Raw genomic sequence first — 22,578 nt, 5'->3', positions numbered from 1 at the left:
ACCATGGGAGAGAAGAGAGACACACACACAGGGACAGAAAGACAGAGAAGGAGAAATACAGAAAAAGAGTGACAGACAGAAAGAAAGAAACAGAAAGAAAGAGTGAGAGAGACAGAGAGAGAACGAAAGAAAAACAAAGAGGGAGACACAGATAGACAGATGGAGAGAGAGACAGGAAAAGAAGAGAGAGGCAAACAGAGAGAAAAACTAGAGAGAGATAAAGAGACAGAAAAATAGAGATAGAACAATAGAGAACGAGTGGGATAGAGAGACACAGAAAGAGAGAGAAGTTCTAGACACTTTAAAGCAACATTTTGAAAAGAGCAAGACAATGTTAAATTAAAAAATAGGCTTTATCTAATTTTCTCCTAATGAGAAATATTAATAAATTTGACCAAAATATTTCCCAAAACCCGTAGATCAGTAGACGCTGAAAATGTCGAGCACAAGGCCACGGCGTAATCATGTGGGCGGAGTCCAAGAACGACTCTCAGGCTGAAACGTTCATGATTTTATATTAACTCTTTATTCAGACAGCCACACCTAATTTCTAACATCATATCATCCACTTACACAAACCGATTTATACACTTTACATCATTCCAGGAGTAATTGGTCTAAAAGAGAAACAGATAAAAATAAAACTCGATTAACCTTTCATTCAGTACAGCTATAGAATGAACTCGGATTCTGATCTGTGTTCAGTGACAGAGCTCTCAGATTTAGTGTAGAAGATTTTTAAAGGGAACGAGAGAACAGAACCGGGTAGAGTTTTGTGTGTGTGTGTGTGTGTGTGTGTGTGTGTGTGTGTGTGAGAGAGAGAGAGAGAGAGAGAGAAAGAGAGAGAGAGAGAGAGAGAGAGAGAGAGAGAGAAAACGGGTTCTGAGGATGTTGGTCAAGGCAGAACACTGGCAGGCACAGACAGAAAGGGACTGTGAGGAATGCTGGGAATCCCCCTGATGAACCTGAGCACTGACTTGGGAATTGGTTAGGAGCTGGTTTTGAATAAGTTGGGAATTGGTTGGTAATTGGGTGCAAACTGAGTGGCAATCATTTGGGAGCTGGTTGAAAACACGGGGGAAATTGGTTGGAAACTGTTTAGAAAGCAGCTGGGAATCATCTGGGAACAGGTTGGGAAATGACGGGCAATCAGTTGGGACCTGGCTGGAATTTGGTTGGAAATCTGATAGAAATCAATTGAGAACTGGTTGGAGACTGGTCAGGACTTAGCTAGGACAAGGCTGGGAAATAGTTGGAAATTGGTTGGGAATCAGTTGCAAGTCGGTTAGGGATTGGCTGGGAATTGGTTAGGAATCGGATGGGGAATGGGCTGGATATCAGTCGGGAACTTGTTGAAAATTGATTCGGAATCGGCAGAAAACTGAGAAAATTAGTTGGGAGTCGGTTAGAGACTGATTGAGAATCAGAAGGGAATCGAATGAAAAGTGGTTGGGGTTTGTTTTGGGATTGGTTGGGAGTGGGCTAGGAATGTGTGAGGAATAGACTGAGAATCGGTTGGGGGTTGTGGTGTGGTCCTTGTGCACTGGAAGAAGGTGGAGGTTCACTTGCGGGGCTGGTGGATGTGCTGGTTGATGTGGTGGGACGGCGGCAGCTTCTGCACCGAGGGTACAGGCTTCGTGTGAGCCACCTGAGCCGCGGCCGGGGTGAAGTCCTTATCACCCTGAGGAGCACGAGCACACGGGAAGTTCGGGTTAAAACTCAAGAGCAGGAACCAAAAACTTCACACATTTCCATTTTCTACTGAAGTGAGGTTCAGAACATCTACAACTTCCTGTTTGCTGAATCTAAAACCACAATTTCTGCACTTTTCTACTGATATCATTCTGTACATTATGGAATATAGACATAAAGAAAAAACCTACAGAAAGACAATGTTTTTATACTATATAATTCTTGGAAGCTGTTCAGAGACGTTGGCTCTGAATATCTGAGTCAAAGAACTAAACAAACAAATAAATGAATAAAAGGTGAGATATGCTTTAGCTAATTCTTCGAATTACATGAAAGTCATGAAAGTGAGTACATTTCCAGCCCCACCCCTTTCCCTTTTATTGTCTGGTTTATTAATAACTCGCATGGTGTCAAACAGAATTGGACCAAACAGAAACCGAGAACGAGTTCCTGTCTGTAAATGATATATTGGTAAATGAATTTAGGGGAAATTCCCAAACCACAGGAACAAACTGAAGCAGTGAAACATGCTGTACATCTGTTCTTCTCATTAAAAAAATGCAAAAACAAACTCGTACTTGGACAGAAAAAAAAAAAAAGACGATGAAAAGAATCTGGATTTCAGCACAACTGCAGTTTCACCACTAATGTGCTACTCTGAGGAAATCCCACACAGGGAAAAGCGGTCACAGGAGATCTCTGATCAAGTCTGGATGCTGTAATAACAGATTAAGACGAGCGAGGCAGGGGATTTCGGGTTGTTCTCCAATCATGTCTATCCTCACACTTCCCAGCAGAAGTCACAAGACTGTAGCTGAATAAAACATGAAATTCATCTGAAGCTCAGCAGGAAACCGTAATACATACAGCCCGAGTGCTCACAAGCTTTCAGGGAAGGAGGAAGAACATCACGGCAACTCTACAGGTCAGTTGGAAAATACACCAGAGATTACAGGGAAAAAAACCACACTCGCTCCAATAGGGCGGGGCTCTAAGTATCAATTTGACTATACATTATTTAAAAAAATCTGTTTTTACATATTACTCAAGCAAGAGCAAAACTACTCTTACAAGTACGTACTTAATTACTGATACATTTTACACAAAACATAAACCTGACAACATCTTTTAGTTCAAAATTGCCAACTTTTAAGCTATTTTTTATTGCAGCCCTCCATGTGTTCATCACAGAATCTTCCATCGTGATAATGATAAAAATACAATTAACCCTTGGAGCTATTTTGGACATTTTTGTATGTTTTTGACTTATATATAGGCAAAAACTGTTAAAAATGTTTACCATGCACGTGTCAGGTATGTTTTTTTTTTCCAGCACAACCTAGCCAATATGACCTGATCATTTATTTTTACACTTATTTTTGATGATTTTTTTTTTACTGTTTGTTTATACACCAAAAAATGGCAAAGATATTCCAATAAATGCAAAACAAAAAATGCAAAATACATGCAAAACAAAAACTGAAAAGAGTTCGCTCTATCGCTGGGAGATCGTGAGTCTGAATCCCAGGGAGCAAGAGAGCAAAACTGGCTGTGCTCTCTGGGTGGGAGGGGCATACTCTCTCCTCCCTGTCAATCACAGCAAGACTAGCCAATTGTAGGCGTCTGTGATCTCGTGTATGTGGAAGAGGGCAGATAGCACTTTCCTCTATGCGAGTTACGCAGAAGTTTGAAAAGCGGCTTGGAAAAACGTCTTTCACCTTGAAATGCTCGAAGGTGCACACATTTAGCAACATACTGTATACACACTGCAAAAAAAGCTCTTACAAGTGAAAATATCCTGAACATAGGCAAACTAATCCAATAATTTCATGATGAAATTACAATAAAACAAATATAAATTATTACAAGAATTATTAAGCCTTTTCTCTAGACTTTTTTTTCGATGTCTGAAATTCTATGGAGAGATAATTTTGCTGATTTTAAGCAGATTTGAAAAAAAATGTACCAATATAATAATGTAGAAAGTCTAGAAATATATTTTTTTACTTATTAATCTTATATTGGTTCTATTGTAATCTCACAATTGTTTACTCAATATATTCTGTGGTTCAGGTGTTTTAGATATAGCTTTCCATCTGACATTGTGTAATATGTATTACTGGTGGTATATATATAAAAATAAATAAATAAATAAACACGGCACACTTTCTGAGTGTGATATATAAATGTGTATGCCGTGTGTGTGTGTGTGTGTGTGTGCGCGTGTGTTACATCACAGCGCTGTGGTATGACAGTGACAGGCCAATCCCGCATTACGGGTGGAGATTAAGGTCACGATGGAGGTCTCTATACGATCCCTCTGCTGTGACTGAAGCCGAGCTCTGCCTCTTCTCCAAGGACGAATAAACGCTAATAAAGCTATATCTGATGTCTTACATGCTGCTGGCTTCACCGTTAGACGCTTACAGCACTTTTGTTGTAAACTGTAATTTTCTACAACAGCGAGTCTCTTCAGGAGGCAACAGGAGGATAAAAAGGATACAAACTGGAAATTAGTGCACAAGAGAGAATTTTAGTGTGTGTGTGTTAAATAAAATACTCCTGAACTCCAAATAGTGCTTCCTGAAACCATCTTTCTTCTACAGGGGAAATAATTAATAAGATTTTCTTGAGGCTCTGTGCTCTAACAGACAAAATTTATGTGTAGTGACATCATCACAAATCACAGGCTAATAATAACGTGCTCATTATCGCTAATGCCTTATCGTTTCTATAGTAACAGCTCACTCCCTGGGACTTGTACAGAGAACGCTCTGTTAATATTAAACGGATTGAGGAAAAAAAAAAATTCATATGGTGGAACTAAAGTACGGGGACGTTTATTTAACATTTACGGAAGGAGTTTAAGTTTTCCAGCACCTTCAGGACAGAGAAGTTTACGCTTTTTGGTGCTTCTCGTAACATGACAAGCTGATGCTGATGGAATGACTGTTTATAGCAGCTACAATGTAAGTGAGAACAGGAACTAACTTGTTTCATGAACATTAAGAGTAACTATAAATGGATAAAAAGTATGACATATTCTTGAATCAATTCAAATTGGTATAAGAGGAATAAAACACTGTAGGGATTTGCTGCTACAGGAAAACTTAACATTAAGTGTAAATGTTAAATGACAGATTTCCCAGGAAAAATGGAGTGTGTTCAGTATATGTGGAAAAATTCCTGGAAGAGAGCTGTAAGCTGTGGCTCTGACAGTGTGTATCTGTTTCCGGATCTATCCATGGGCTTTTGTTTGAAGCTTCAGGAGCAGTGCAGCCTCTCGCTCGGTTCTTTCATGTCAGAATGTGGACTCTCCAGAGAGAAGAGAGAAACCTTACCTGCACACTGATTTCCACACACACACACACACACACACACACGCGGTCTAGACATTAACACACACAGGCAGGGACTCAGAGGGCTTCACACAGTGTGTGAATTAAACATTATGTGCAGCCAGTGAGCATCTGCCTGTGGATATTCTGATAAAACGTAAAACCATGATAAACAGACCCACCTCCATGAACCACATCCTCTTACACACTGTTTCTATCAACGTACGTGTGTGTGTGTGTGTGTGTGTGTGTGTGTGTGTGTGTGTGTGTGTGTGTAACATTGGCGTACCTTAGTCACCACTCCAGACACCACAACTGGCAACTTCGGTGGGCTGTGAAGAGGAAAAGCATCCCACGTTAAAAAAGCAGTGAAATAATTAAACACATGCACACAGTCAGGTTTGCGCCATAACGATTCTTCCCAATTTAACATTCAGAAAAACTCGGAAGCTAAAAAATTACAGAGCCACAAAAAAGATGAAGTTTCTTTACACAGTAAATGGAGTGAAAACAAGCCGGCAGTCCGTTACTGAGTTAATTTAGTGCCGAACTAAACAACTAAACATAACCTTTAAAAAATACCCTGATGTTTGAAAACATGAGCGTGTTCTGCGATGCACAGCGCCATCTGCTGCTCAGGAGGGCAATGCAGAACGCTTGTGAGGAAAAATAATCAAATAATAAACTAAATGAATGAAATAAATGAAATAAATCGAATGGAATAACACAAACATATCTAAATAATAAACAAACAAACAGATAGACAGATAGATTTATTTCAACAAAGGCCAAAAGTCGTGTTATCCACAAATGATGATCTATAAATAAACGAAAAGTCTTGTGATGGAAATGGAACGGTGAAAATGAATGAATGAATTACTACATAAACACATTAATTTTAAAAACGGCCAAGTCATGTGATGCACAAAAGGAACAGTGTGCACAAATCTATTACTCGGTAAATAAATAAAATAAATAAATAAGGCTGAATGTCATGTGATCCACAAACGAACGGCGTGTAATAAATAAATAAATTCACGGTGTATTTGTAAAGCAGTGCTGTGTTTCTTTGATATTCGTGTTTTGCATTTGTTCATGAATAATAAGGTGTTAAAAAAAAATCTATATTGTCTCCACAGCGCACTGAAGCGTTTCACAGAGGAAACACGTGATGAATTTTCAGTGCAGTAAAAGAGGAAAAGTGAAGCTCTGAGACAAACTTGAGCATTTTAGAACAAACACTGCAGAGGTGTGAAATCACGCAGAGACGATTCCACCATCACATCACACACGCCTACACACCTACAGTCAATACACTGAATAAATATCAAGTATTCAGAAATATGTAAATCTGAATGTAAGAAATGAGATGTTGAGTAACGTCCTCCGTTTCAAAGCAGTTTCGTTTCCTCCACTCCACCAGCGGGGAGGCGGAGCTGAGGCTAATCCCGCTCCTGATTAGCTGAAGGTCAACAAGCACGGCCGCTCCGTTAGCGCCTTCCACTGTCCTCCGCTCGACAGACGCAGCCTAATCGAAGCCACTTCTAACGTCAGCGTTAATAAATACGCACAATATCACATTCACGACGAAGGCAGAGGTCACATGACCATTACAGAGAAAAGGATTAAAGGAATACCCCATCGTTTTTCTGTTAACTACATCAGTAGTGTGTGTGTGCGTGTGTGTGTGTGACCTATAAATGCAGTAGCGTAGCTCCATGAGAGCTCCGCGTGGTGGAACCGTGGCTCCGGGCCTCAGTCGCCGTCACTTTCTGAAATGACTCTCATTTGTTTTTCGAACAGAGAGCAAGCCACGGCCTCACAGCTGCACACGGAGAGGGGCAGGACTCATAACTGACCTTGATGTGAAAAATGATCCTTGTCTCGATACAGAACAAAAATATTATATCTATCAGACAGGGGAAAGATCCCAAAAACACTTTCTCTCTGCGCTGCTTTACCAGAGGAACGTCCCGAGTGTGTAAGTCGCTTGCACAGGTTTTACAGTCACACAGGAAATTTGTGGTCAAAGCAGGACTGAAAGATCTGAGGTGTAAAAACAAGCGTTTTCATTTATTCACCGGTTCAAACACCATTTCCTAAACGCAAACCTGGCTTCAGGGTTTAAAACAGAGCAGTTGTTTTTTCTTGGGTTGAAAAGGTGAATAAGGCTTCTTCTATGTTTTTAAATATTTTTTTCTTGTTGAAATTTTTTTCAGCACACCTTTGAATGTAATCTTACAGAAAGTGGGTGCTTTTAAAAAGTGCTGCTGTCTGCATTTTTCTATTCACAGCTGAGCTTCTGAAAGTGAAGAAAAGTTTTCAGGAAAGCGTGGACTGACTTCAATTTTTTTTAACTTCATGGCCAATCAGGTCGCAGCTCGGGGGTCAAATGAGGGGAGAAAAAAGAGCCAGCAGAAAAATGAGTCTTGTTTATATGAGGAGTGTAACGATTTGCTCAGTATCAATAATTTTATGGTGCAATGTTTCTTAAGATAAAAAAAATGTAGAGTTAGATTTAACTCATATTATATTTTGTATAACATATTTATTTATAATAATAATAATAATAGTAATAATCATCATCATCATCATCATCGTCATCATCATCATCAAGCTAACTGGGACTCAATATTAGCATTGTTATGGTCACACAGTGCACTTCAGGTTAAAAAAAACAAACAAAAAAAAAAACAAAAGAAATAAACTGCTAGTGTAAAAGCAGCTTCAGTGAGTCAAGCCTTCAATTCAAATTAAAGATGAATTTGTGCAGTTAATAACGTCACAAAGTTTATCATCGACGTTACTGAATATTGGGGAAAATATCAATGAGATACAATCAATTAACTAACTTACTAACTAAATAATATTCTCAAACAATCAAGTAAACAAATTAGAGTGATAACTAAAAGCTACAATACAAATATGGGAAAAATAAATAAGTACAAATATCTGCATGATACAAGTCTGAACTCCATCAATAAACATTTACAATAAACACGTGTTACAGTGATGCAGATCTGTTCATCTGGATTCATTCCTTTGAAATAAACACTGAAATTAATCTGACAGAAAGTTAATGTTAATGAACTTTCTTAGTGAAATGAAATACAACTGCAAACATTAATAAGTAAGTGCACCCCAGGACAGTGTAGAAGAGAAAAATATCACTTCTGCACATTTATCACTGTGAAATTCAGCACATCAGCAGTTTCGGGTTTTTATTTTGAGTTTATTTTTGTTTTATTTTATTTTGAGGCGGTGCTATTGTTTGCTTTTCAAAAACAGCTTGTTATGTCATTTCACACTTCAGTCTGTAATCTACAGCTCTAATCAGTACACATATACACTTTATAACATATTTAAAGGTATGAGATAACGACCAGTTTATTTAGTACCTGATTTAGTTCCTAGGACACGAGTGATAGCGCTTTACGCCTGCAGGGGGCAGCAGTGTGTCAGCTGAGAAACATCCTCCCTGCCCGAGCACCAACACTCAGCAGAGGAGGAGGAGAAAAAGAAGAAGAGGAAGAGGAAGAGTGCTGAAATAAAGCCAATGTCAAGGTTAATAACCAGGACAACTAGCTCTGGGCTACATGTGAGGTTTTTTTTGTCTTTGGAGTGACGCACGGCGGTGAGCGGGAACTCTCACGGCTCTGAGAGATGGAGGGATGGAGGGATGGAGAGAAAGAGGGAAGGAGCTGAACTTCCCTAAATAAAGCTAATGAGAAAGAAAGAGTCCTGCATAAAGATGACACATTTACATATTTATACTCGTGCACCGGGGAAATAAGGGGAAAAAAAGAGAGGGAAAGAAAGAGACAGGCAGATAGACAGATAGATAGAACGACAGACAGATAGAAATACGGACAGATCATCTGACTGTCAGACAGACAGAGAGCTAATCAGACAGCCAGATCAACCGACAGAGAGAAAATAAGAAATACAGAATGGGAAGATGGAGAGGAGGGCATGAAGAGAGACCGCCATGAAGTAGAGCGCAGATAACAAAGGGGGGGGGAGACAAAGAACGAGTGCGAGAGAGAGAGAGAGAGAAAGAGAGAAAGAGAGAGAGACTTGCTCTTTGTTCATTTTTGGAAAGTGACATCATTGCCAATTAAAAGCTACTGCTGACCCTAGCAACCCAGCATCACCATAGCAACCGTTTCTTTGCTTCCTCCGTGTCTCATGACGATGTGAAGTGATGATGTGACGACGTGATGAGGTGTGGGAAATCCTCTACGAGCTAACGACACAAAACTGGACAGAATATTTCAGTCTCCTTCCTCCACCACGTCCCTCTGGATCCAGACACACTCAAAAAATACGACAGCACAGCTGCTCGGCTGGGAATAACTCCGCTCTCACTGACTTACTTAACTCCACCTCACACGGTGTTTGACTGACACCTTTACACTGCACACTGTACACTACACACTATATACTGCATAATATACACTACACACTGTACACTACACACTATATACTGCATAATATACACTACACACTGTACACTACACACTATATACTATATACTGCATAATATACACTACACACTGTACACTACACACTATATACTGCATAATATACACTACACACTGTACACTACACACTATATACTGCATAATATACACTGCACACTACACACTACACACTATATACTGCATAATATACACTACACACTGTACACTACACACTATATACTGCATAATATACACTACACACTGTACACTACACACTATATACTGCATAATATACACTGCACACTACACACTACACACTATATACTGCATAATATACACTGCACACTGTACATTACACACTACACAGTATATACTGCATAATATACACTACACACTGTACACTACACACTACACATTATATACTGCATAATATACACTGCACACTGTACACTACACATTACACATTATATACACTACACACTGTACACTACACACTACACATTATATACTGCATAATATACACTGCACACTGTACATTACACATTATATACTGCATAATATACACTGCACACTGTACATTACACACTACACACTATATACTGCATAATATACACTGCACACTGTACATTACACACTACACACTATATACTGCATAATATACACTGCACACTGTACATTACACACTATATACTGCATAATATACACTACACACTGTACACTACACACTACACTTTATATACTGCATAATATACACTGCACACTGTACACTACACACTACACATTATATACTGCATAATATACACTGCACACTGTACACTACACACTACACTTTATATACTGCATAATATACACTACACACTGTACACTACACACTACACATTATATACTGCATAATATACACTACACACTGTACACTACACACTACACATTATATACTGCATAATATACACTGCACACTGTACACTACACACTACACATTATATACTGCATAATATACACTGCACACTGTACACTACACATTACACATTATATACTGCATAATATACACTACACACTGTACACTACACATTATATACTGCATAATATACACTGCACACTGTACACTACACACTACACATTATATACTGCATAATATACACTGCACACTGTACACTACACACTACACATTATATACTGCATAATATACACTGCACACTGTACACTACACATTATATACTGCATAATATACACTACACACTGTACACTACACATTACACATTATATACTGCATAATATACACTGCACACTGTACACTACACACTACACATTATATACTGCATAATATACACTACACACTGTACACTACACACTACACATTATATACTGCATAATATACACTGCACACTGTACACTACACATTATATACTGCATAATATACACTGCACACTGTACACTACACATTACACATTACATACTGCATAATATACACTGCACACTACACATTATATACTGCATAATATACACTGCACACTGTACACTACACACTACACTTTATATACTGCATAATATACACTGCACACTGTACACTACACACTACACATTATATACTGCATAATATACACTACACACTACACATTATATACTGCATAATATACACTGCACACTGTACACTACACATTATATACTGCATAATATACACTACACACTACACATTATATACTGCATAATATACACTGCACACTGTACACTACACACTACACATTATATACTGCATAATATACACTGCGCACTGTACACTACACACTACACTTTATATACTGCATAATATACACTGCACACTGTACACTACACACTACACATTATATACTGCATAATATACACTACACACTGTACACATTATATACTGCATAATATACACTGCACACTGTACACTACACACTACACATTATATACTGCATAATATACACTGCACACTGTACACTACACACTACACATTATATACTGCATAATATACACTACACACTGTACACTACACATTACACATTATATACTGCATAATATACACTGCACACTGTACACATTATATACTGCATAATATACACTGCACACTGTACACTACACACTACACATTATATACTGCATAATATACACTGCACACTGTACACTACACACTACACATTATATACTGCATAATATACACTACACACTGTACACTACACATTACACATTATATACTGCATAATATACACTGCACACTGTACACATTATATACTGCATAATATACACTGCACACTGTACACTACACACTACACATTATATACTGCATAATATACACTGCACACTGTACACTACACATTACACATTATATACTGCATAATATACACTACACACTGTACACTACACACTACACATTATATACTGCATAATATACACTGCACACTGTACACTACACACTACACATTATATACTGCATAATATACACTGCACACTGTACACTACACACTACACATTATATACTGCATAATATACACTGCACACTGTACACTACACATTACACATTATATACTGCATAATATACACTACACACTGTACATTACACACTACACACTATATACTGCATAATATACACTACACACTACACATTATATACTGCATAATATACACTGCACACTGTACACTACACACTACACTTTATATACTGCATAATATACACTACACACTGTACACTACACACTACACATTATATACTGCACTACACACTGTACACTACACACTACACATTATATACTGCATAATATACACTACACACTGTACACTACACTTTATATACTGCATAATATACACTACACACTGTACATTACACACTACACTTTATATACTGCATAATATACACTGCACACTGTACACTACACTATATACTGCATAATATACACTACACACTGTACACTACACACTACACATTATATACTGCATAATATACACTGCACACTGTACACTACACACTACACATTATATACTGCATAATATACACTACACACTGTACACTACACATTACACTTTATATACTGCATAATATACACTGCACACTGTACAGTACACATTACACATTATATACTGCATAATATACACTACACACTGTACACTACACACTACACATTATATACTGCATAATATACACTGCACACTGTACACTACACTTTATATACTGCATAATATACACTACACACTACACTTTATATACTGCATAATATACACTGCACACTGTACACTACACACTATATACTGAATAATATACACTACACACTGTACACTACACACTACACATTATATACTGCATAATATACACTGCACACTGTACACTACACACTACACATTATATACTGCATAATATACACTACACACTGTACATTACACACTACACACTATATACTGCATAATATACACTGCACACTGTACATTACACACTACACTTTATATACTGCATAATATACACTGCACACTGTACACTACACTATATACTGCATAATATACACTACACACTGTACACTACACACTACACATTATATACTGCATAATATACACTGCACACTGTACACTACACACTACACATTATATACTGCATAATATACACTACACACTGTACACTACACATTACACTTTATATACTGCATAATATACACTGCACACTGTACAGTACACATTACACATTATATACTGCATAATATACACTACACACTGTACACTACACACTACACATTATATACTGCATAATATACACTGCACACTGTACACTACACACTACACTTTATATACTGCATAATATACACTACACACTGTACACTACACACTACACTTTATATACTGCATAATATACACTGCACACTGTACACTACACACTATATACTGAATAATATACACTACACACTGTACACTACACACTACACATTATATACTGCATAATATACACTGCACACTGTACACTACACACTATATACTGAATAATATACACTACACACTGTACACTACACACTACACATTATATACTGCATAATATACACTGCACACTGTACACTACACACTATATACTGAATAATATACACTACACACTGTACACTACACACTACACATTATATACTGCATAATATACACTGCACACTGTACACTACACACTATATACTGCATAATATACACTGCACACTGTACACTACACACTACACTTTATATACTGCATAATATACACTGCACACTGTACACTACACACTATATACTGAATAATATACACTACACACTGTACACTACACACTACACATTATATACTGCATAATATACACTGCACACTGTACACTACACACTACACTTTATATACTGCATAATATACACTACACACTGTACACTACACACTACACTTTATATACTGCATAATATACACTACACACTGTACACTACACATTACATACTATACACTGTACACTGCACACTGTACATTACACATTACATACTGCATACTATACATTGCATACTATACACTGTACACTGCACACTATACACTGTACATTACACATTACATACTGCACACTATACACTATTTACTACACGCTACAAACTGCACATGGTACACTATACACTGCATGGTATACACTACACACTGCACACTACACACTATACACTACACAGTACACACTGCACACTACACACACACTCTTGCTGCAGTAATGAGAAAGATACTCGCATCGTTCCATTGTCAACTATCAACAGAACCGACACACGAGTATTCGGGCACGCTCCTCTCCCCACGAGGAAACTAGCATGAAAATAACGATCATCGAACTGTCAGTGAACGTTCCTCTCCTCCGAACCTCATTACACTCGCTCTTCAGTGTTTAATTCACACACGGAGCAGGACATGCTCGAATGACTCATTTAATAAAAATCAACATCACGCCTCTGACTGCTACTATCAACAAGAGGTTGCGGTAATGCCTCCTTTATCACAGGTTAGGCACGAAGACATGAAGATAGACAGAGAGACAGCTAATCAGACAGACAGACAGATTAACAGACAGACACACTGACAGATCGACAGATAGATAGACAGATAAATGACAGATAAACAGACAAACATATAGATTAACAGACAGAGAGATAAATTAACAATCAGGCTGACAGACAGACAGAGACATACACATGTAAAACCGAGCTAAAACAATGACCAAAATCATTACTTGAGATAAAACAAACAAACAAACAAAAAAAAACACAGACTCTGAAACAATATGGCCTCAGAATTTTTATTTGATGTCTTATTTTAGTTTATTATTGTTATTATTATTATTATTACTACTGTCATAGTTTTTAATGTTCATTCTGATTTCCATTCCAGTTCTTGTATTAAGCATTCATTTTTCAGCAGAAGTATTTATGCAGTTATTTACTGTTTTATTTCTATAGCATTTACTCTATTATTATCTATATTATTAGAGCATAATTTTGTGCTTGGATGCAGAATCCAAGCTCACGTGATAAAAAAACAAACCTAAACATGACCATAAGCTCCAGATTCCTTCCAGCCAATAGCTGGTCGTCCTTCCTTCTGATCTGAGACAGAGGACCAAAAACGAGGAGAAATGTTCTGCAGAACTTCACAGGGACGTCTGTAGAGAAGTCAGTGACCCCTGAAACCCGATTAAATACGTCTGGCTGTTTCGGCTCAGTGTGAAGCCTCGAACAAATCACTCTCGGTTAAACGGTGGTTCCTCTCGAGCCTGACCTGCAGGAGCGTCTCAGGTACCGGGGAGAGGGCGTTCCCTGCTCAGCAGGTGTGTGGCACTTCACATCAGCGCTTTGGAGCGATTAAGCTTCACCCTGCTGTCTGTCTGAAGAAGCCAGATTGCATGTGGCAGGTTCTCTCCAGGCCATCTCGCTCCACTTGCTGCGACAAACGCGCAATTTTTCCACCTGCTCGCTGTTCTCACACTGGGTATGAGCTCGTTCCGGAGACAGAAGATGATGCGCGCGCGTGTGTGTGTGTGTGTGTGTGTGTGTGTGTGTGTGTATGCAGATGGTCCAGTATATAAAGTGTACACTGGCATGTTGCCCGGGAGTAAAACAAAAATGCTACATGACTAGCGCTGACAAATACACCATGTATCAGCCTCCTAGCTGACACGTCTGATGTGTTCATCCTTGCCTGACACATTTTTGAGCAGAGACTCCGCCCCTAAACCACCCAATCCCACTCCGACCCGTCCACCACCGTCAAATCACACACACGTAAACGTTTACTTGTTTTAGTTTCAATAAGCACAAGCAGACTAATTACTCAATAAGTAATATACAAGTCCAGATCAACAAACTGTTTTTTTTTTAGACATGACATCGTAAAACAGTAGATCAAACCGTACTACACTTTTATATGTCTTTACAACTTAGCTCAGTAGCAGGAAGTAGGGCTGGGAGATATAATTCTTTACAACTTAACGTAGCAGGAAGTAGGGCTGGGAGATACGAAGAAATATCAGATCACAATACTTGAAAACATTTGGATGATACACGACTCGTATCAAGATCTAATTACAACCGACAGTGAAACTGCATTAAGCGCTGCACTAAAACTGAAATTTACGAACTGTTAAACTCAGCTCGATGATACTTTACTACGTACAAAAAACTATATTCGAACACTGAATTCATAAAATAATTTGTAAAAATCCATTCCATTTAGTTTGTATTTTAAAAAATATCGCTCAGCCACCGTAGGAAGTCTCTGAACTCTGAACTATGAAAGTGAGGGAAAAAGTCGACTCCTCCATTAAAGCATGCCTTTTGTTTGTTTGGTCCAAGCATCAAACGCTCATGAACTAGCAACAAGCTAGCCAGCTAACGTTTGTGATAACGTTCATGATGTACTTATAATATTTACGATCAAAGTTATAGATTTAAACAGCTTCTGTATCTGTATGTTGATTGATTTAGAGCAAATATTACTATAGTCTCAGGTAAAAGTAGAGAAGTTTAGGTTGAGGAGAAACTCCTGGGTGTCCGAGTAAGAATTCCAAGCTGAGGAGGCGTTTTCTTAGTTTTATCCTATTCAGAGATCGGAAACTGATCGTATGAATCCGGCCGTCACGCTGCCGCTTGCCTCTGCTGTACCTAACACCAAACACGCGTTTGCTGTTTTGAAGCAATGGCGACCCAAATAAAGCCTAATGGCGCTGATGGTGACGCCTTCGCTGCAAACAAGTCGAGTCCTTCTTCTTACTAATGCGTACGTCTGAAATCCCCTTAAAATATACTTCAGACAGGAAGGAAGAAAAACTATTTCAGACATCTGACCTTGCTGTGACCTTGACCCTGTCTGGATCAATTCCAAAATCATCAGATCATCTGCTGGTTACGGTGATCATTCCACATCAATCCTACAAACATTCAACCACTCGCTCTTCAGATATCACGCGAACGAGAGTCTCGGACAGACGGACAACTTGAAAACATAATGAATTTATGAGGCGGAGGCAAAAAATAAATAGTGCATAAAGAAAATGATACAAAATCGTTCCTCCGTCTGTCTGAGATTCTCGTTAGCGTGATATCTCAGGAACGAGTGAATGTTTATAGGATTGACGTGGAATGATCACCGTAATCAGCAGATGATCTGATTAGATTTAGGAATTCATCCAACAGGGTCAAGGTCACAGCAAGGTCAGATGCCTGACGCAGTTTTTCTTTATATATTTTAATGGTATCTGAAGCAAACACATTAGTAAAAGGAAGACTAGACTTGTTGGTGACAGAGATATTACTGTCAGCACTATTGGTGTCGAGTTCGACTTTTCATGGAGTTCATGGAGTTAAGCATTACCAGGTTTCCATGGTAATCATGACCTGCTATTTTTAAATATACCAATTTTTTTTTTTTTTGGAGTATCACTGTGCTCATTTGGTGCATGCTGGACAGACACACAAGCTAAACCAACACCAAACTATGATTACACGCCCAAAGACAAAATGCCTACATGGAAAAAGTAGTTTAAAAACCACTGCACAGGAAATTCCAACTCCGCCTGCCAGTAATCCAAGACGATGCCAAAACCAATAATGGCGGCTGCGCTGCAACATTTTCGGCACTATTTTGGCATTTCGAACCTCATTCTGGATGAATCGCTGTTCTTGGGAAAGTGTGGTAAAGAGCAGGTAAAGGTCATCTCAGTATCTTTTCGGTGTGATAGAGTAATCAGGGCTCTCCAGCAGGCTGAGAGGGCAGCTAGCCTCGGGGAACTGATAAGACCTGACCTGAAAGCGCCGCTCCACAGGAGATGAAGATCAGCAATCAGGCGCTGGGCCGAAGGGCAAACAGCACAGGAAGGTGAGCTAACAACACCCAATTCAGCACTAACGGAAAAAGGGAAAGAGGTGTGTGCGTGCACACACACACACACACACACACACGTGCACACAGCTGGCAAAAGATGCCGATGTGACTAAGAGCGCTCTAAATAGCGAAATGTGACTCACCGCCTTCTCAAAGCACAAAAATGAACACAAACCCAACTTAACAGTTTACCAGAAAGGAAAAAGGAAGAAGGGAATGTGGTCACATGGGCAGTCGGATAAACAAAAAGAGAACACACCCAAAGCTGAGCCACATGTGCTTTCCACTTTTTGTCACCCATAAAATCAGTCTCCATTACGCTGTCCTGAAAACGACTGAAATGTTTATCGAGCTGCTGCGGTGAGAAACGTTCCTAACGTAGACGTGTGGAAATCTTATCTTATCTGTCCTGCAGCTTAGAGAGCAAAATGACAAATAAGAGCAGATGGATTTTTTTTTTTTTTTGGGAAAAAAGCCAAACAGCCTGCATCCCTCCCACACACACACACACACACACACACACACACACACACATACCTTCTCCAGTCTGCTGAGAACTGCTCACCTGTGACTGAGTAACTAATGCAACACGAATCATAGTTTTATTGGTTAAGAACTGAGGTCATGATTCTCTAACCAATTACATAACAAAAAAATATGTGTATTTACACCAGCGTTGAATCTGGGAATCTGATTGGTCAGAAGGTGTTAATTCATTTCCTATAACAGCAGTTTTCCATAACAGGTTTATATTACAGCGCTCGTTCTAATACGTTATTGTTTCCATAGCAGCAGCTCATTCACAGGGACTCGTACGGCGGACGCTCCACATGAACGGATTTAAAAAATCGTTGATATGTTTGTAAGTTTTCTGTAAGGAAACGTTCACTTAAGCTTTGTGTACCTGTCCTTTAGTGTAACGGACACCAATACAATATTATATCTGGGATATATCTGATTAAATGCTCTCTAGAAACGTATACAGAGCTTTAGAATAGCACTTTTTTAGCTCGTTAGCAGCAGCAGTGGTTAGTTCACTCGTTAAAAAATCTCTTCACTGTTCTCTATATGCAGCTAATCTGGTGTCAAGTGGTGTTTAGATTGGTCAGGGGGTGTGGCATGGCGTATCTCGCACGCTATTGGCTGTTGTGGATATCAGTCAAAGATTTCAACATGGCGTCATGATGATTTCCTGTTTCAAAAGGAAATACGTCAAACATACGGAATCAAAGCACAGACCTCGGATCACTTCAGGAGGCAGATTGCTGTGGTATAAGAGGAATAAAACTCTTTGTGCTGTTGTAGGAAAATTACCAACTTCATGGTGGGAAACATAACGAATCTTTCTATAATTGTACGACGCAGAGTGTTTTATTCTTTACTTATTGAATGCTTACGTTACTGTAGGATACAGTTTTGGTGCAGTGAGTTCTAACAAACAGAAACCGCAGATCTGTACGAACGCTGGAAATTTTAATCATTTTTCAAAAGAATACCAACATAAGAGCTTCAAATTCTGTCCAATACCTGACACTGACATCCTCTTAGCTACCATCCTGACTTTGAGACGTGAGGTGGCTGTGCCCCGCTTACCCATAATCCCCCTCTCTGACACGCTTCGACGCCGAAATATAAACCAGCCTTCCCTCAATATCACACGCTGGATCAGAAAATATGTCAAATCTGATCCAAAAGCCATGTAGCGTTAGCGTTAGCGTTTCAGGTCAGTAACGGTGCTGGGAGAAGACTGTGCATGCTGGGGAGAGAAGAGAAGAGACGAGATTCATGTGATTCAGGAAAAATTCAGCTCACCTGCAGCTCTCAAACTCTTTACTGTCCTTGTCTTCCTTCCTGTCCGACGTGGAGTCTCCAGCAGACTGGTGTTTCTGGACTATCCTCATCCCTCCTGCTTTCACTGATCCCAAAGGACATAAAAGTTAGTTATAATCGAGCGGTTTTATAATCTGTTCCTAACACTACAAAGTGTCAAACAGTTTAACACTCAAACCTCTGACACGTGTACTGTATTACACATACAGATGAGTCGCAGAGGAATTTACACGCTTTCATATAAGCTGCTCACGCTATTCTTTTAATAAACTTATCACACTGTTGCTCAAAATAAAAACTTACCACGATGAATTGATAATCTTTAAGGCGATGCAGTTGAGGGGGCAATTTTTTTTCAGACTATTTAGCATCTAAAATCATACAGGTGAAGAGGTTTATTCAGTTACAAGTATGTGAGCTTACGCGCCTAGAATCAACAGACTGAGTCAAACACTGACTCATTAACTCAGGATTAACTAAGTCAAACACTGACTCACCGATTCAGGAATCCCTGAGTTAAACATTGACTTAATGACTCTGTGTCAAACAGATTCGCTAACTCAGGATTAACCGACTCAAACACTGACGCAGTGGCTCAGGATTGAGAGAGTTAAACACTGACTCAGGACTGAGAGAGTCAAAACACTGACTCAGGATTCAGGGAGTTAAACACTGACTTGGGATTCAGGGAGTTAAACACTGACTCAAGATTGAGAGAGTTAAACACTGACTCACTGACTCAGAATTGAGAGAATTAAACACTGACTCGGGATTGAGAGAGTTAAACACTGACTCAGGATTGAGAAAGTTCAACTCTGACTCAGGATTGAGAGAGTTAAACACTGACTCAGGATTCAGAGAGTTAAACACTGACTCAGGATTGAGAAAGTTCAACTCTGACTCAGGATTTGGAGAGTTAAACTCTGACTCACTGACTCAGGATTCAGAGAGTTAAACACTGACTCAGGATTGAGAGAGTTAAACACTGACTGACTGACTCAGGATTGAGAGAATTAAACACTGACTCGGGATTGAGAGAGTTAAACACTGACTCAGGATTGAGAGAGTTAAACTCTGACTACCTGACTCAGGACTGAGAAAGTTCAACTCTGACTCAGGATTCAGAGAGTTAAACTCTGACTAACTGACTCAGGAGTGAGAGAGTTAAACTCTGACTCAGGATTCAGAGAGTTAAACTCTGACTCAGGATTGAGAGAGTTAAACTCTGACTAACTGACTCAGGATTCAGAGAGTTAAACTCTGACTAACTGACTCAGGATTGAGAGAGTTAAACTCTGACTCAGGATTCAGAGAGTTAAACTCTGACTAACTGACTCAGGATTGAGAGAGTTAAACTCTGACTACCTGACTCAGGACTGAGAAAGTTCAACTCTGACTCAGGATTCAGAGAGTTAAACTCTGACTAACTGACTCAGGAGTGAGAGAGTTAAACTCTGACTCAGGATTCAGAGAGTTAAACTCTGACTCAGGATTGAGAGAGTTAAACTCTGACTCAGTGACTCAGGATTGAGAGAGTTAAACTCTGACTCAGTGACTCAGGATTGAGAGAGTTAAACTCTGACTCAGTGACTCAGGATTGAGAGAGTTAAACTCTGACTCAGGATTGAGAGAGTTAAACTCTGACTCAGGATTCAGAGAGTTAAACTCTGACTCAGGATTCAGAGAGTTAAACTCTGACTCAGGATTCAGAGAGTTAAACTCTGACTCAGGATTCAGAGAGTTAAACACTGACTGACTGACTCAGGATTCAGAGAGTTCAACTCTGACTCAGGATTCAGAGAGTTAAACTCTGACTCAGGATTCAGAGAGTTAAACTCTGACTCAGGATTGAGAGAGTTAAACACTGACTAACTGACTCAGGATTCAGAGAGTTAAACTCTGACTCAGGATTGAGAGAGTTAAACTCTGAGTCAGTGACTCAGGATTGAGAGAGTTAAACTCTGACTCAGGATTAACGGACTCGGACAGATTGAACAGAAGTCAGTAATGATCTCAGAAATGGCTTGTAGGATTTTAGTGATTGCAAAATGTCACATTATGATGTTTTTATTTTTTTTAAATCTTGGTTTCTTGGTCTTTCCCTCAGGCCTTCTGTTATCTGTGTTTCTGTGCACTTTGCACTAAACAAGCTCACACTGCACTGCCATTTTCAGCTTTAACAAATACAAACACAGAATAAACCGAACACAGAATGCACAGACTGCACACAACACAAGCACTTTCTAGCTGTTGAATTACTGCATTACGGCTTTATATCTGTGTGTACATGTCCCTGAAGCATGACTCTGTGGAGAACTGGCCTAATGCACGGCTACACCATCTGCATAAGAAAAACAACATTGGGTTCAATACCAGCAGGGGGATGTCCAGCTCTGGTTTCGTTTTTCTCTTTCGGCGGCGATGACATGACTAATCTCAAACAAAAAATGTCAAAATAAAAAAAACAGCCTTCGTGTTTGCAGAAAACTCTTTTCACAACGACAAAAACACCCCTTAGACTTCAGCCTAGCTCGTCAACGTGGCTTTTTTCCTGCCCATTGTTTGGCAACGCTACGTGGTGACGTGACACCAGCTCCAGCCAATCGGAGTGTGCCTCTGGCCAACGTGATGACGTTTTACGTGAGCACGTTCGTAAACAGAAATCAAAGCAACACATACGGGTACTTTGATACGTTTCCAATTTGAAAGTGGACGTGTTGCCAAGTGCATACTTTTAACGCAAAACGGTTTTTGTGTGATTCGTTGGCAAAATAATAATTGTGACTCTATTGTAAACATTTTTCGTACATTTTACAATAAAAGTGATGCGTTTAGACTTTAAAAGCGGCATAGAAGTGATATTTTGGGACATTTTTTTTGTTTTGTCACACAAACCTGGCATCCCTGG

The 22,578-nt window shown here is 39.1% G+C and overlaps 1 protein-coding gene across 1 annotated transcript; it reads right to left on the bottom strand.

Annotated features, from left to right (window-relative positions):
• Positions 1-507: 507 nt before the first annotated feature.
• dap (death-associated protein) lies at positions 508-22,255 on the bottom strand. Its single transcript, XM_026938102.3, has 4 exons — positions 22,044-22,255; positions 19,653-19,755; positions 5,320-5,362; positions 508-1,681 (listed from the first exon to the last, which is right to left on the bottom strand). Exons 1-4 carry the CDS (start codon positions 22,096-22,098, stop codon positions 1,562-1,564), a joined length of 321 nt encoding a protein of 106 aa, XP_026793903.1. The 5' UTR covers positions 22,099-22,255; the 3' UTR covers positions 508-1,561.
• Positions 22,256-22,578: the final 323 nt, after the last annotated feature.

Source organism: Pangasianodon hypophthalmus, chromosome 22 (genome assembly GCF_027358585.1).
Source record: "Pangasianodon hypophthalmus isolate fPanHyp1 chromosome 22, fPanHyp1.pri, whole genome shotgun sequence".
Classification (NCBI taxonomy): Eukaryota; Metazoa; Chordata; class Actinopteri; order Siluriformes; family Pangasiidae; genus Pangasianodon; species Pangasianodon hypophthalmus.
Note: the sequence above shows the minus strand (reverse complement) of the source record. Positions and strands in the feature narration are given on the sequence as shown.

What these genes read in the sequence shown, in the direction of transcription:
- dap (XM_026938102.3), bottom strand. Translation starts at nt 22,098, where the DNA reads ATGTCATCGCCGCCGAAAGAGAAAAACGAAACCAGAGCTGGACATCCC. An exon ending in AGCTGGACATCCCCCTGCTG is followed by an intron (nt 19,756 to 22,043) that starts GTATTGAACCCA and finishes CTTTGGGATCAG; the next exon opens with TGAAAGCAGGAGGGATGAGG. An exon ending in AAAGAGTTTGAGAGCTGCAG is followed by an intron (nt 5,363 to 19,652) that starts GTGAGCTGAATT and finishes TCCTCTTCACAG; the next exon opens with CCCACCGAAGTTGCCAGTTG.